At 46.7% G+C, this 13,933-nt stretch overlaps 1 protein-coding gene across 4 annotated transcripts in view; it reads right to left on the bottom strand.

Annotated features, from left to right (window-relative positions):
* The window catches only part of PDE11A (phosphodiesterase 11A), a 1,092,065-nt gene that overhangs the window by 436,746 nt on the left and 641,386 nt on the right, over positions 1-13,933 (bottom strand). For all 4 annotated transcript variants that reach the window (XM_063933388.1, XM_063933389.1, XM_063933390.1 and 1 more), the window contains exons 7-8: positions 3,242-3,317; positions 1,819-1,886 (exon numbers count right to left, since the gene is read on the bottom strand). In XM_063933388.1, coding sequence (XP_063789458.1) covers positions 1,819-1,886; positions 3,242-3,317 — 144 coding nt within the window. The remainder of the gene's footprint in view (positions 1-1,818; positions 1,887-3,241; positions 3,318-13,933) is intronic.

Here is a 13,933-nt window from a genome sequence, read left to right as displayed (position 1 = left end):
CTTGCTCATGAAATGAAAATATTTTTGTTGCTTAATATATGTTGGAAGTCTTTAGCCTATATGTTGGAAGGTAAGCAATGCTCTCTAGGTGAGCGCTGGAGAAAGCGCTAATTTATCTGATGTAAATCTTTTAATTATTTGGGAAAAGTTGAGGAAAGACCCTTCTCTGGTGAAATATCGGAGAAAGGATTTTTTTTTCCTCACCTTCTTAGATCCCGAAACTAAAAAAAAAATATTACTTGGCTCATCTGAAGTGTTTCTCATACACTTAACACTGTAGAATAGGGAAGGTCATTTTTCCTCGCAGATTCTACCAATCAAAAGTGTCAATATCACTTCTTATAAATGGCTTCAAAATTATTTAAGGGCCCATTGCAGTTGGTTCAAACACCCCACAGGTGGCAGGAAAACCAATGTTTTGCATAAGGCATATGGAAGAAGCATAGCATAAAGTTCTTACGCGATTCACAGGTATGCTGCCCACTTCTTCAGACTTGTTTATGCCAATTAATGGGGCAGATGTATTAACCTGGAGAAAGCATAAGGAAGTGATAAATCAGTGATATGTGCAAGGTGATAAAAACACCAGCCAATCAGCTCCAATATGTAAATTAACAGTTAAGATCCGATTGGCTGCTGCCTTTATCACCTTGCACATATCACTGGTTTATCACTTCCTTACGCCTTCTCCAGGTTAATACATCTGCCCCAATGTTCTTTATGTGCAATAGAAAGGGGAGCTGTGAGATCTTTTCTGAAGTAGTGTTTTTATAATGCAGTAAAGGGGAGCTGTGAGATCAGAGTAACTACATTCCGATCTCTTAGTGTCTTAGGGGTCTATTTACTAAGTCTTCAATGGAGAGAAAGTGGACGGAGATAAACTACCAACCAACCAGCTCCTGTTATTTTTCAAACACAGCCTGTAACATATCAGTTAGGAGCTGATTGGCTGGTACCTTATTTCCATCCATTTTATCTCCAGCCAAAGCTTAGTAAATAGACCCCCTAGTGCAGGGGTGTCAAACTCGCAGCACACCAGCTGTTTTGGAACTACACATCCCAGCATGCATTGCCATACATTTTATAACTGTGGGAGGGCATGCTGGGATGTGTAGTTCCGCAACAGCTGGAGGACCACAAGTTTGACGCCCCTGCCATAGTGTTTTGGAGAGCAATAATGTACCAACTAAACAGCTCCTAACTGTCATTTTTCAAACACAGCCTGTAACATGACAGTTAGGAGCTGATTGGCTGGTACTTTGTCTCTCTTTACTTTCTCTCTCTCCATAGTTTGAAACCCCCTCCCGCTTCACCCTCACTGTGACTAAGTACACCACGCACTCTGCATCCATTATAGCGGTGTTTTTCAGCCACTGAGCAGTCTGCAGGTGTGCCGCCATGGAAGAAGAGCCAGGCCCGTCAGTGTTTTGCCACTACTGAGGCCCTGGAACGATCCATACTGGTGGGTTTAGTGGTTGCAGAGCCATTTCTAATTTTGGGCCCGGGCAGTGTTGGGCTCTTCTGGCTTTCTCAGATGTGGCTCAGGCGTTACCTAAGGAGAAGCTGCGACATGACCTCCTAGGACACGCAACGGCACCATGCCTCACCATTATATATGAGTGTGCCATGGCAATATTTAAATCTTGTTCAGTGTGCCGCGAGTTGTAAAAGGTTGAAAATCTCTGCATTATAGATATGCCTAAACGTGTGTGGGTTTATAGTGTTGGCATCGGAAAATACAACAGTTTCCAAAAGTCATATCCTTAAGCATGACAGAGCTTGGTAACGTTGTTTTTTACTTGTGGGTCACATTCTTACCTCAAACAGTCTTTGATCTGCATCATCAAAAGGCTTTCCATCTAGTCTGTTCAACACTTGTGCTACACCTATAAATATATAGAAAATGCATTGTCAATAATGACTATACAGTAATCACTCATAAGCAGACCACACAGTACAATCAGATACACAATATTATTTTGATTTCAGTAAATATACTAAAGGGGCTATAGTAATGTAATCATTTGCCATACTGTGAACACTATGACCAAGGGACTCAGGGGGACATTTACTAAGCAGTGATAAGAGCGGAGAAGTGAGCCAGTGGAGAAGTTGCCCATGGCAACCAATCAGCACTGAATTGACATCTATAATTTGCATACTATAAAATGATACAGAGCTGCTGATTGGTTGAAGGGGAAATATCTCCACTGGCTCACTTCTCTGCTCTTATCACTGCTTAGTAAATGTACCCCTAAATGATCATGAATTGTAGATGTGCGAAAATTTGCACATCTACGATCCATTACTGTGACATGTGGGGTGACACCCAACACAGGGCAAGTCCGCCCCGCTTGCCGGGCCCTGCCCCACGCACACATGCGTAAGCATTGCACGGCGGCAATGCTTTCGCATGTTTAGGGTAGTCATCTGCCTATGCAGCCTAGCTGCGAAGGCAGACGGCTACTCGCCATGTTTCAGGTCACAGCGGCTGCGTCACATCACACAGCTGCCGTGGCCCACCTCGAAAACATTCCGGACGTGGCCCTTAAATGCCAAATCATCGCCCCCTCTCGCCCCATGGACACCTCTGCCTGTCAATCAGGCAGAGGCGTTTGCATAAGTGAGATGTGTCTGCACACGCGCAGTGCAGCTGCTGCACATGCGCACACTTCAGAGGGTTTCAGCAAGAGAACGCTGCCGCAGCCTAATGCTGGCTTAGGCCCTATATTGCCATACCACTATCATATCATCAATTTTGGGGCACTACTAGGAGAATGTGTAAGTATCAACATTTCCAAATTCCCAATGCATGCACCAGGGTTTAAAATACCTATCATGTAGTAAAATCAAACCTGAGATGGGTGGTCTTCTGTATGCCGGCGGTCGGGCTCCCGGCGCTCAGTATACCGGCGCCGGGAGCCCGACAGCCGGCATACCGACACTTATTTTCCCTCGTGGGGGTCCACGACCCCCATAGAGGGAGAATAAAATAGTGTGATGCGCGTAGCGCGCCACCGTGCCCGTAGCGTGGCGAGAGCAGCGAGCCCGCAAGGGGCTCATTTGCGCTCGCCACACTGTCGGTAAGCCGGCGGTGGCCTCCCGGCGCCGGTATGCTGGTCGCCGGGAGCCGACCGCCGGCCAGCCGTAGTGAACCCCCTGAGATTACAGGCTGCCATAAGCAATTTAAGAAACTGTTACAATGAATTAAAGAGAGTCTTCTGTTACCTAGTAGACTTACCAATGATCTGATGGTTGCTATTCCATATGGGAACACACAGCACAGATCTGATATGAAACCCAGAGAACTGGTCAGCCTAGGACACAACATGGAAAGGAAGAATTGAGCAGACAGCCTTACTTCTACACCTCATATACACAATTCATATCACTTCCCAGACCTTATGAAATACTGTCTATTTTAGCACTCCCACATTATTTTGCTAGTGTAGTGACTCATACGATGAGTGTCTGGTTCATGGAACGTGAAGAGACATTAATATATGCAATTAGACAAAAGACCTGTGTGACAGTGGGTTTGGATGAGATAGAGATTTTCTCCTTATCCCCAAACTATCAAATGGTTTTTTTGTCTGTTGTCATTTTAGGCCAATTGTATTCGGAACTATTAAAGTGCATATGATTCATTATTTAGGCATTTAGACAATCTATTATATATTTTTACGGTTGTTTTTTTCCTTTTCTTTAGTCTTTAGCTGGTTGTCAAACATAACATTGTAAAGGTGCATACACACGGTGAGATTCGTGCTAACCTCGATTCTCACTATGTGACAGGGGCTAGGTCGGCATCGCAAGCACATAATGACTGTGCTTGCGATACTGACTGTGGGGCTAATTCAACAAAGAACGCAAAACTACAAAAATCACAAATTTCGAAAATACGTCAAATCTGAGACAAAAAAATACAACTTCTGAGACGTAGCAAAAACTGCGTATGCACTACGAAAACTAGGTGTGTAGGGGGCGTACTAAAGGGTTGGACTCGCAAAAACTACGAGCAGGGGCGTGTTGTGGGCGTATGCAGATTTTAGATAGGTGGGACATACGCATATTTTGCAACTGAACGCACATTTATGGTGTGCACTTTCTGAGTGACTACAGGTCTTCCTTAAAATCCGCACAAGCTGACCTCAGTTGTAGAATGTTGGATGTATACTGCAATCATTGCTTCATTACACCCAGCTGAAGCAGCTCATACTGCTGACCACAATTTACTTTATTCAGCTGCATTGAAACTTAACAACATGTAAGGGAGCTTTAAACTATTTAACACATGTATTACTCTAAAATACTGTATATGTTAGTAGTAACCTAATAATTCTTTAGGGGGGTCATTCCGAGTTGTTCGCTCGCTAGCAGTTTTTAGCAGCCGTGCAAACGCTATGACGCCTCCCACTGGGAGTGTATTTTAGCTTAGCGAACGAAAGGATCGCAGAGCGGCGGCAAAGTTTTTTGTGCAGTTTTAGAGTAGCTCAATACCTACTCGGCGCTTGCGATGACTTCAGACTGTTCAGTTCCTGTTTTGACGTCACAAACACGCCCTGCATTCGGCCAGCCAACCCTGCGTTTTTCCTGGCACGCCTGCGTTTTTCCGAACACTCCCTGAAAACCGTCAGTTGACACCCAGAAACGCCCACTTCATGTCAATCACTCTGCGGTCAGCAGTGCGATTGAAAAGCTTCGCTAGACCCTGTGTGAAACTACATCGGCTGTTGTAAAAGTACGTCGCGCATGCGCAGAAGTGCCATTATTTTGCCTCATCGCTGCACAGCGAACGAATGCAGCTAGTGATCAACTCGGAATGACCCCCTAAGTTAATAACAATGCAGGTTTGTCAAGAACACACTTGTTTTCCTACAAACATGTACAATAACATTTACAAGCAAGGTTATTTTTTGTTTTGTTTGGTTAATGGCTTTTTGTTTAAAAGCTGAGTTTTTTTCTGATTTAAAGCAACAAACAATTATTATCTCCAAAAATCATACCCACATACTGTACATGTGCAAGGTTTTTTTTTCCCCCTTGACAAAGAAACATATGTTCAATAACATCACTTTTTTTTTCTTTCATATTTTCACATTAAACAAAAACATAAGGAATGTTAATAATAACAAAGAAACATTAAGATGTCATGTATGAAAACTTTCAACATAAAAAACCCCTATTTTTTTCCTATTTCCGCCTGCGTTTGTGGATTCACCAGCGGAAGTAGCTCGTCTTGCTGTTTGAGGCATCCTGTCAGTAGACATGGTTGGCTCAATGGTATGTGTGGCTGATGTTAAATTGTGATATCAGAAATGTTTACGCAAAAAATGCGACTAAGTAAGTTTTTTCACAAAAAATGTGGAATTTTAAATCTCATCGCAAAATTATCAAATTTGGCAAGTCCACCTTTTTTTGTAACATTAAATTAGTGTTGCAGATTTTCCGTTTGGGCGTGCTTTCGCAATTTTGCGATTGGTCACAGTTTTTGCTCATTTGTACTTTTTACGATCCTTACTGAATTAGCCCCTATGTGCGATTTTGGCTAAGTGACAATTTTTACTATCTTTTCTACGAGATAGTCAAAATTGACTTGCCTGCACAGTCTATCTAGGCTTGCGATGCCGACCGTGCGGGACCGCGCATCGGCATCGCAAGGTGACTTTCACCTTGCGATCTGCACTATCTTTTCTTACGATTTTGACTACAGTATATATTCAAAGTCGTAAGAAAATATATAACCGTGTGTACACACCATAAGAGTAAAATCATAGATCATGCTTTACTTTTTTGTGTCTTATTAATACAAACCTTCTGACGTCCTTTGGCAAATGATGGCTTGCCTGCCGTACAATCACCTGCAATGTACACTGTTATTATTTACTTCCTTTTTTTGTTGTTTTGGAGTTTAGATTCTTTTCCCGGGTGCCCATGGTTTCCACCAACATTCCATGGGTGAATTGGTAGGTTATTTGGCATCAATTAAATTGGGCTACGTTTGTGTGTCTGTGATAGGGAATTATATTGTAGGCAAAAGCGCCGGGGGGGGGAGGTGGGGGGGCAATTTACCCAGGTCAGAGCGAGTGCCACCACCTGTAACATCTCTTCTCTGCCCACTACTGCTGCATCTGTATAGCAGTGCAGCTGCAATGGCACGTCAGGCAGTGAGAGAGAGGAGACTGCAGCCTCTGAGCAGAAGCAATCTCCTCTCTCTCACTGCCCAATATGACACTGTGGCTGCGCGGCTCTGCAGCCAAAGTGGTAGTGAGCAGAGAAAAGTGCCCCTCCCCCCAAGAGCCACCCCCTGTGCCAAGCGCACAATTTTCTTTACATTTTCTGTGGAAGGGTATGGACACACCTCCCTGATTTGGCCATGCCTCCCCAGTACCAGGGCCCATCGGAGCTCTTGACGTCCCTGATTGTAGGGATTGTGTGAATGAATAAACATTCTCCAATGCTGCTTAATATGTTAGCGTTATATGCATAAAGAGTTATAATGTTAGAAAGTTTGGACCAGCAAGCCTCTGAACCAGTAATGTAATAAATCACATTTCTCTAACGTCCTTGAGGATGCTGGGACTCCGTAAGGACCATGGGAAATAGACGGGCTCCGCAGGAGATAGGGCACTTTAAGAAAGCTTTGGACTCTGGGTGTGCACTGGCTCCTCCCTCTATGCCCCTCCTCCAGACCTCAGTTTTACACTGTGCCCAGAGCAAGATGGGTGCACTGCAGAGAGCTCTCCAGAGTTCTCTGCCTAGAAGCATTTTTGTTTGGATTTTTTTTTCTACCTTTTACTACTTTTTCACAGGGAGCACTGCTGGCAACAGGCTCCCTGCATCGAGGGACTGAGGAGAGAGGAGCAGACCTTCTTGTCAAAGATAGGCTCTGCTTCCTCGGCTACTTGACACCATTAGCTCCAGAGGGGGTGAACGCAGGTTCTTACTGGGCGTCCACCCCCGGAGCCGCGCCGCTGTTCTCACAGAGCTAGAAGTACAGAAGACAGAAGTCGTCAGGCGGCAGAAGCCTTCAGCTTCACTGAGGTAACGCACAGCACTGCAGCTGTGCGTCATTGCTCCCATACACCTCACATACTCCGTTCACTGTAAGGGAGCAGGGCGCAGGGGGGGGCGCCCTGGGCAGCAATATATACCTCTGCATGGCAAAAAGGCTATATACATGTACAGGTGGGCTCTGTACATGTATATAAAAGAGCCCCCGCCATATTTTACTAAGTTTGAGCGGGACAGAAGCCCGCCGCCGAGGGGGTGGGGCTTCTCCCTCAGCACTCACCAGCGCCATTTTATCTCCACAGCACTGCTGAGAGGAAGCTCCCCGGACTCTCCCCTGCTTACACACGATGAAAGGGTGCTTAAAAGAGGGGGGGGGGGGCACATAATTGGCGGTTTACATATTATACAGCGCTGCTGGGGAAAAACAATTTGTGTTCGTCTCCAGGGTTATTGCACTGGGGTGTGTGCTGGCATACTCTCTCTCTGTCTCTCCAAAGGGCCTTGACAGGGATACTGTCTTCAGGAAAGGGGTTCCCTGTGTGTGTGTGTGAAGTGTGTCGGTACGCGTGTGTCGACATGTTTGACGAGGAAGGCTCGCTTAATGTGGAGGGGGAGTGCTTGAATGTCAGGTCGCCGTCGGCAACGCCGACACCGGAATGGGTGGATATGCTGAATGTATTGAATGCAACTGTCAATCTATTGCATAAAAGATTAGACAAGGCAGAAGCTAGGGATCAGTCAGGTAGCCAGTCCATGCCTGTCCCTGGGGGGCCAGGTCCTTCGGGGTCTCAGAAGCGCACCATATCCCAGATCGATGACACAGATACCGACACAGATACTGACTCTAGTGTCGACTATGAAGATGCAAAATTACAGCCAAAGGTGGCTAAGGGTATACGGTACATGATTATTTGCCATTAAAGAGGTTTTGCATATTACTGAGGAACCCCCTGTCCCTGACACGAGGGTACACATGTATAAAGGGAAAAAGCCTGAAGTCACTTTTCCATCCTCATTTGAATTAAGTGACTTGTGCGAAAAGGCTTGGGAATCTCCGGATAGGAGACCACAAGTTCCCAAAAGGATTCTCATGGCGTATCCTTTTCCACAAACTGATAGGATACGCTGGGAATCTTCGCCAAAAGTTGACAAGGCGCTGACACGTTTGTCCAAAAAGGTGGCACTGCCTTCTCAGGATACGGCTTCCCTCAAGGAACCTGCTGATCGCAGGCAGGAAATTACCTTAAAGCACATTTACAATCATTCCGGTACTATTGCTCGACCAGCTATGGCGTCGACCTGGGTTTGTAGTGCGGTTGTGGCATGGGCAGATTCCTTATCTACGGAAATTGACACCTTAGATAGGGACGCCATTCAAATGACCATAGAGCATATCAGAGATGCTGCCTTGTATATGAGGGATGCTCAGAGAGACATTTGTTTATTAAGCTCCAGAATAAATGCTATGTCTATTTCTGCTAGGCGGCTCTTGTGGACCCGACAGTGGACGGGAGATGCCGATTCAAAGCGGCATATGGAGTCCTTGCCTTACAAAGGGGTGGAGTTGTTTGGAGACGGCCTCTCGGATCTTGTCTCTACGGCTACGGCTGGCAAGTCAAATTTCTTACCTTATGTCCCCCCGCAGCATACAAAAAAGGCACCTCATTATCAAATGCAGTCCTTTCGTTCCAATAAAAACAAGAAGGTACGTGGATCATCCTTTGTTGCCAGAGGGAAAGGCAGGGGAAAAAAGCTGCACACAGCTAGTTCCCAAGAGCAGAAGTCCTCCCCTGCGTCTGCAAAGTCCACCGCATGACGCTGGGGCTTTCCGAGGGGAGGCAGATCTGGTGGGGGCTCGTCTTCGATTTTTCAGCCACGTCTGGGTTCACTCGCAGGTGGATCCCTGGGCATTAGAGATTGTTTCTCAGGGATACAGGCTGGAATTCGAAGACTTGCCTCCTCGCCGATTTTTCAAATCGGCTCTGCCGGCTTCCCCGTCAGAGAGGGAGCTAGTGTTGGCAGCAATCCAAAAATTGTATATTCCACAGGTGATTGTCACAGTTCCTCATTTCCAGCAAGGAGAGGGATATTACTCAACCCTGTTTGTGGTCCCGAAACCGGACGGTTCGGTCAGACCCATTTTAAACCTGAAATCTCTGAACCTGTACTTGAAGAGGTTCAAGTTCAAAATGGAATCACTCAGGGCGGTCATCGCCAGCCTGGAGGGGGGGGATTGGATGGTGTCCCTGGACATAAAGGATGCTTACCTTCATGTTCCGATATTCCCCCCGCAACAGGAGTTCCTGAGATTTGCAGTGCAGGACTGTCACTACCAATTTCAGACGTTGCCGTTTGGGCTTTCCACGGACCCGAGAATTTTCACAAAGGTAATGGCGGAAATGATGGTGCTCCTGCGCAGGCAGGGGGTCACAATTATCCCATACTTGGACGATCTCCTCATAAAGGCGAGATCTCGGGAGAGGTTGCTGGACAGCGTGTCTCTGTCCATGAAGACGTTGCAGATACACGGCTGGATTCTCAATATACCGAAGTCCCAGCTAGTCCCTACAACGCGTCTGACCTTTTTGGGGCTGATTCTAGACACAGACCAGAAAAAGGTTTTTTCTTCCGATTGAAAAGGTTCAGGAACTCATAGCCATGGTCAGGAACCTATTAAAACCAAAAAAAGGTTTCAGTGCATCATTGCACGCGGGTCCTGGGGAAGATGGTGGCTTCCTACGAGGCCATCCCTTTCGGCAGGTTCCATGCGAGGCCTTTTCAATGGGACCTCTTGGACAAGTGGTCCGGGTCCCATTTACAAATGCATCAAAGGATCACACTGTCTCCCAGGACCAGGGTATCTCTCCTGTGGTGGCTAAACAGTGCTCACCTACTAGAAGGTCGCAGGTTCGGCATTTAGGACTGGGTCCTGGTGACTTGTCTCCACATCAATGTCCTGGAGTTGAGGGCCATATACAACGCCCTGCGTCAAGCGGAGGAATTGCTTCAGAGAAAACTGGTTCTGATTCAGTCAGACAATGTCACGGCAGTGGCTCATATAAACCGCCAAGGCGGAACAAGGAGCAGAATGGCCATGGCAGAAGCGACCAGGATTCTACGCTGGGCGGAAGGCCATGAAAGCGCGCTGTCAGCGGTGTTCATCCCGGGGGTGGACAACTGGGAGGCGGACTTCCTCAGCAGGCACGACCTGCATCCGGGAGAGTGGGGACTTCATCAAGAAGTCTTCACACAGATCACGGATCGTTGGGGACTGCCTCAAATCGACATGATGGCATCCCGTCTCAACAAAAAGCGAAAGCGGTATTGCGCCAGGTCAAGGGACCCTCAGGCGGTAGCGGTAGACGCTCTGGTGACACCTTGGGTGTTCAGATCGGTCTATGTGTTTCCTCCTCTTCCTCTCAAACCCAAGGTGTTGAGAATAATACGAAGAAGCAGGGTCAGAACAATGCTCATTGTTCCGGATTGGCCACGGAGGACTTGGTATCCGGAGCTGCAAGAGTTGCTCGCAGGGGATCCGTGGCCTCTTCCTCTAAGGCAGGACCTGCTGCGGCAGGGGCCCTGTCTGTTCCAAGACTTACCGCGGCTGCGTTTGACGGCATGGCGGTTGAACGCCGGATCCTAGCGGAAAAAGGGATTCTGGAGGAAGTCATTCCTACCCTGATCAGGGCTAGGAAAGACGTGACGTTAAAACATTATTACCGTATATGGCGGAAATATGTTTCTTGGTGTGAGGCCAGAGCTGCTCCTACGGAGGAGTTCCATTTGGGCCGTCTACTCCACTTCCTTCAAACAGGAATGACTTTGGGCCTAAAATTAGGGTCCATAAAGGTCCAGATTTCGGCCTTATCCATTTTCTTTCAAAGAGAATTGGCCTCTATTCCTGAAGTACAGACCTTTGTGAAGGGCGTGCTGCATATTCAGCCTCCCTTTGTGCCTCCGGTGGCGCCTTGGGATCTTAACGTGGTGTTACGTTTCCTCAAGTCACCTTGGTTTGAACCACTCAAAACTGTGGAGTTGAAATACCTCACGTGGAAAGTGGTCATGTTGTTGGCGTTAGCTTCGGCAAGACGTGTTTCCAAATTGGCGGCTTTATCACATAAAAGCCCATATTTGGTTTTTCACGTGGATAGGGCAGAGTTGAGGACTCGCCCTCACTTTCTGCCAAAAGTGGTCTCATCTTTTTATGTGAACCAACCTATTGTCGTGCCTGTGGCTACACGGGACTTGGAGGATTCCGAGTCCCTGGATGTAGTCAGGGCTTTGAAGATTTATGTGACCAGAACGGCTAGAATCAGGAAGACTGAAGCTTGTTCGTTCTGTATGCGGCCAACAAGGTTGGCGCTCCTGCTTCAAAGCAGACTATTGCTCGCTGGATCTGTAACACGATTCAGCAGGCGCATTCTACGGCAGGATTGCCGTTACCGAAATCGGTTAAGGCCCACTCCACTAGGAAAGTGGGCTCTTCTTGGGCGGCTGCCCGAGGGGTCTCGGCATTACAGTTGTGCCGAGCAGCTACTTGGTCGGGGACAAACACCTTTGCAAAGTTCTATAAGTTTGATACCCTGGCTGAGGAGGACCTCCTGTTTGCTCAATCGGTGCTGCAGAGTCATCCGCACTCTCCCGCCCGTTGGGAGCTTTGGTATAATCCCCATGGTCCTTATGGAGTCCCAGCATCCTCAAGGACGTTAGAGAAAATAAGATTTTAGTTAACGGTAAATCTATTTCTCGTAGACCGTAGAGGATGTTGGGTGCCCGTCCCAAGTGCGGACTTCTTCTGCAAGACTTGTATATAGTTATTGCTTACATAAGGGTTATGTTATAGTTTTTCGGTGGAACCGTGGCTATGTTGTTGTTCATACTGTTAACTGGGTAAGTTTATCACAAGTTATACGGTGTGATTGGTGTGGCTGGTATGAATCTCGCCCTTAGATTTACAAAAATCCTTCCTCGTACTGTCCATCTAATCTGGGCACAGTTTCCCTAACTGAGGTCTGGAGGAGGGGCATAGAGGGAGGAGCCAGTGCACACCAAGAGTCCAAAGCTTTCTTAAAGTGCCCTATCTCCTGCGGAGCCCGTCTATTCCCCATGGTCCTTACGGAGTCCCAGCATCCTCTACGGACTACGAGAAATAGATTTACCGGTAAGTAAAATCTTATTTTATTATTGCAGGTTAATGCATGCTTACCGACTTTCTGGCTGCCCCATGCGGGAGGGTGCAGCCAAGTTGGTATAGTAGGGGGCATGACCTCAATGTGGGTGGGAGGTGCAGGGAGGCGTGGACACCTGATTGCGTCATTGTAGCCCCACCCCTTCTATTCAATGCCCAGATTACTAGCAGATTACTATGGTGGCGTGATTCAGCACGAATTGCGTCATCGGCTGCCCCGGACCTCCAACTTCTAAAGACAGCTGCAGGGAGGTTGGGGAAGGGTGGGAAGGGGGGGTGGGGTAATTGGCTCCAGGACACTTGCCTGTCCTTCCAGGGGGCTGGGAGCACCACCCGATTTTCAGGAGCCTTCCAAAAAATCAGGAGAGTGGGCAAATATGGGTTAACGGTGGATCTAATAATGATGTTTTTATAAACCTACTGTATGTGGTATATTTCCACAAGTGGTGGTATATGGGTGGTGAAATGTATTAAGAAGAAGCACACAAAACTGCACCCAGCTTTCAGAAATGTTACTAAGTTGTTTTGTAATACAATTGAGCTGTTATTTATATATCGCCTGTATACTCTGCTGCGCTATACAGAATGGGTTCATTAAAAAAAAAAGTTAACTTTAAAAAAACAAAACATAATGGACATACTAAGAAGTCAGTATCATTTAGTTTAAAAGTTGTGTACTTCAGCCTTGCGAGCTGCAGGATTCACGTCTGAGATGTGACATAATTCACTCTGACAACTTATCACAGATGAACAATGTTCTGGGGGCATGTTTATAGAACAAAGTTGGTCTCTTGACTATTCGTTTGTGGCATGATGAATATTTTACAATTCAGCTAAAAAACGGAACTATAGTTTTACATTTATAATACTCCTTTATGAATGGCATGGCTACAGAATGCCGTAAAATGAAACCCCAATAAAAGTTTTCAATTACAATAAACATTGTGTTACTGTAGGTCAACTATTCAATTGCCATCATGATATCACTTCCCAACTGCAGTCCTCAGGGCTTGAAAACAGCACAAACGCACAGTATAACCTTATATGTGTATAGAGGAGTTAGTGCAGAAGCAGACAGCATGCCTCTATTTGTGCCCTGCTGAGCTTCTTGTTTGTTCACCTATGAAGATTGCAACAACTCATCTGTGTTCCAACTGCCATATTCTTAAAAACCTCAAGCAAGTAAATGGTGGTTCGCCATAGGCTGTGGACTGGGGCGTCGGAAAGTATTTAGGTTGGGGGGGCAAGATATAATCTAATTTTGGCACCCCTAAATTGCTGAATCGCTAAAAGGCCAGATTCACATGAAATACATTGAGATGGCGAGATCCACACTAAATTCCCACACCCAGAAAAGCATACAATTTTTTTGGCTGCCTCATGTACAAATGTAGCCACGCTCATAATTATGACATGGATGGCGTGACTAGTGTGCCCGCATCTATGGTGTGCATGCCATATCAATGGTGCAATCACCGGCTGCGACTAGTTGCGGCACGGCATACACTGCCGTGATGCATATGCCCATACATATGCATAGCGGCAACGATGAGCGTGGCTACATCTGTAATTAGAGACCAGAATGTCTGATAGTATGATGTCTCTCAGCTCCCCCATGTCACTCTGGTTTCCCACCACGTGCCCCTTATAGCAGGGAGAGCAGATCAAGCACTTAGTAGTGACCAGTGCGGTGCTGGCACCGAGGTGACTGATAGTAGCGGCTATGGCTTG

This window comes from Pseudophryne corroboree, chromosome 7 (genome assembly GCF_028390025.1).
Source record: "Pseudophryne corroboree isolate aPseCor3 chromosome 7, aPseCor3.hap2, whole genome shotgun sequence".
Taxonomy (NCBI): domain Eukaryota; kingdom Metazoa; phylum Chordata; class Amphibia; order Anura; family Myobatrachidae; genus Pseudophryne; species Pseudophryne corroboree.
The sequence above is the reverse complement of the archived record's forward strand: the minus strand, read 5'-3'. Positions and strand labels throughout refer to the sequence as shown.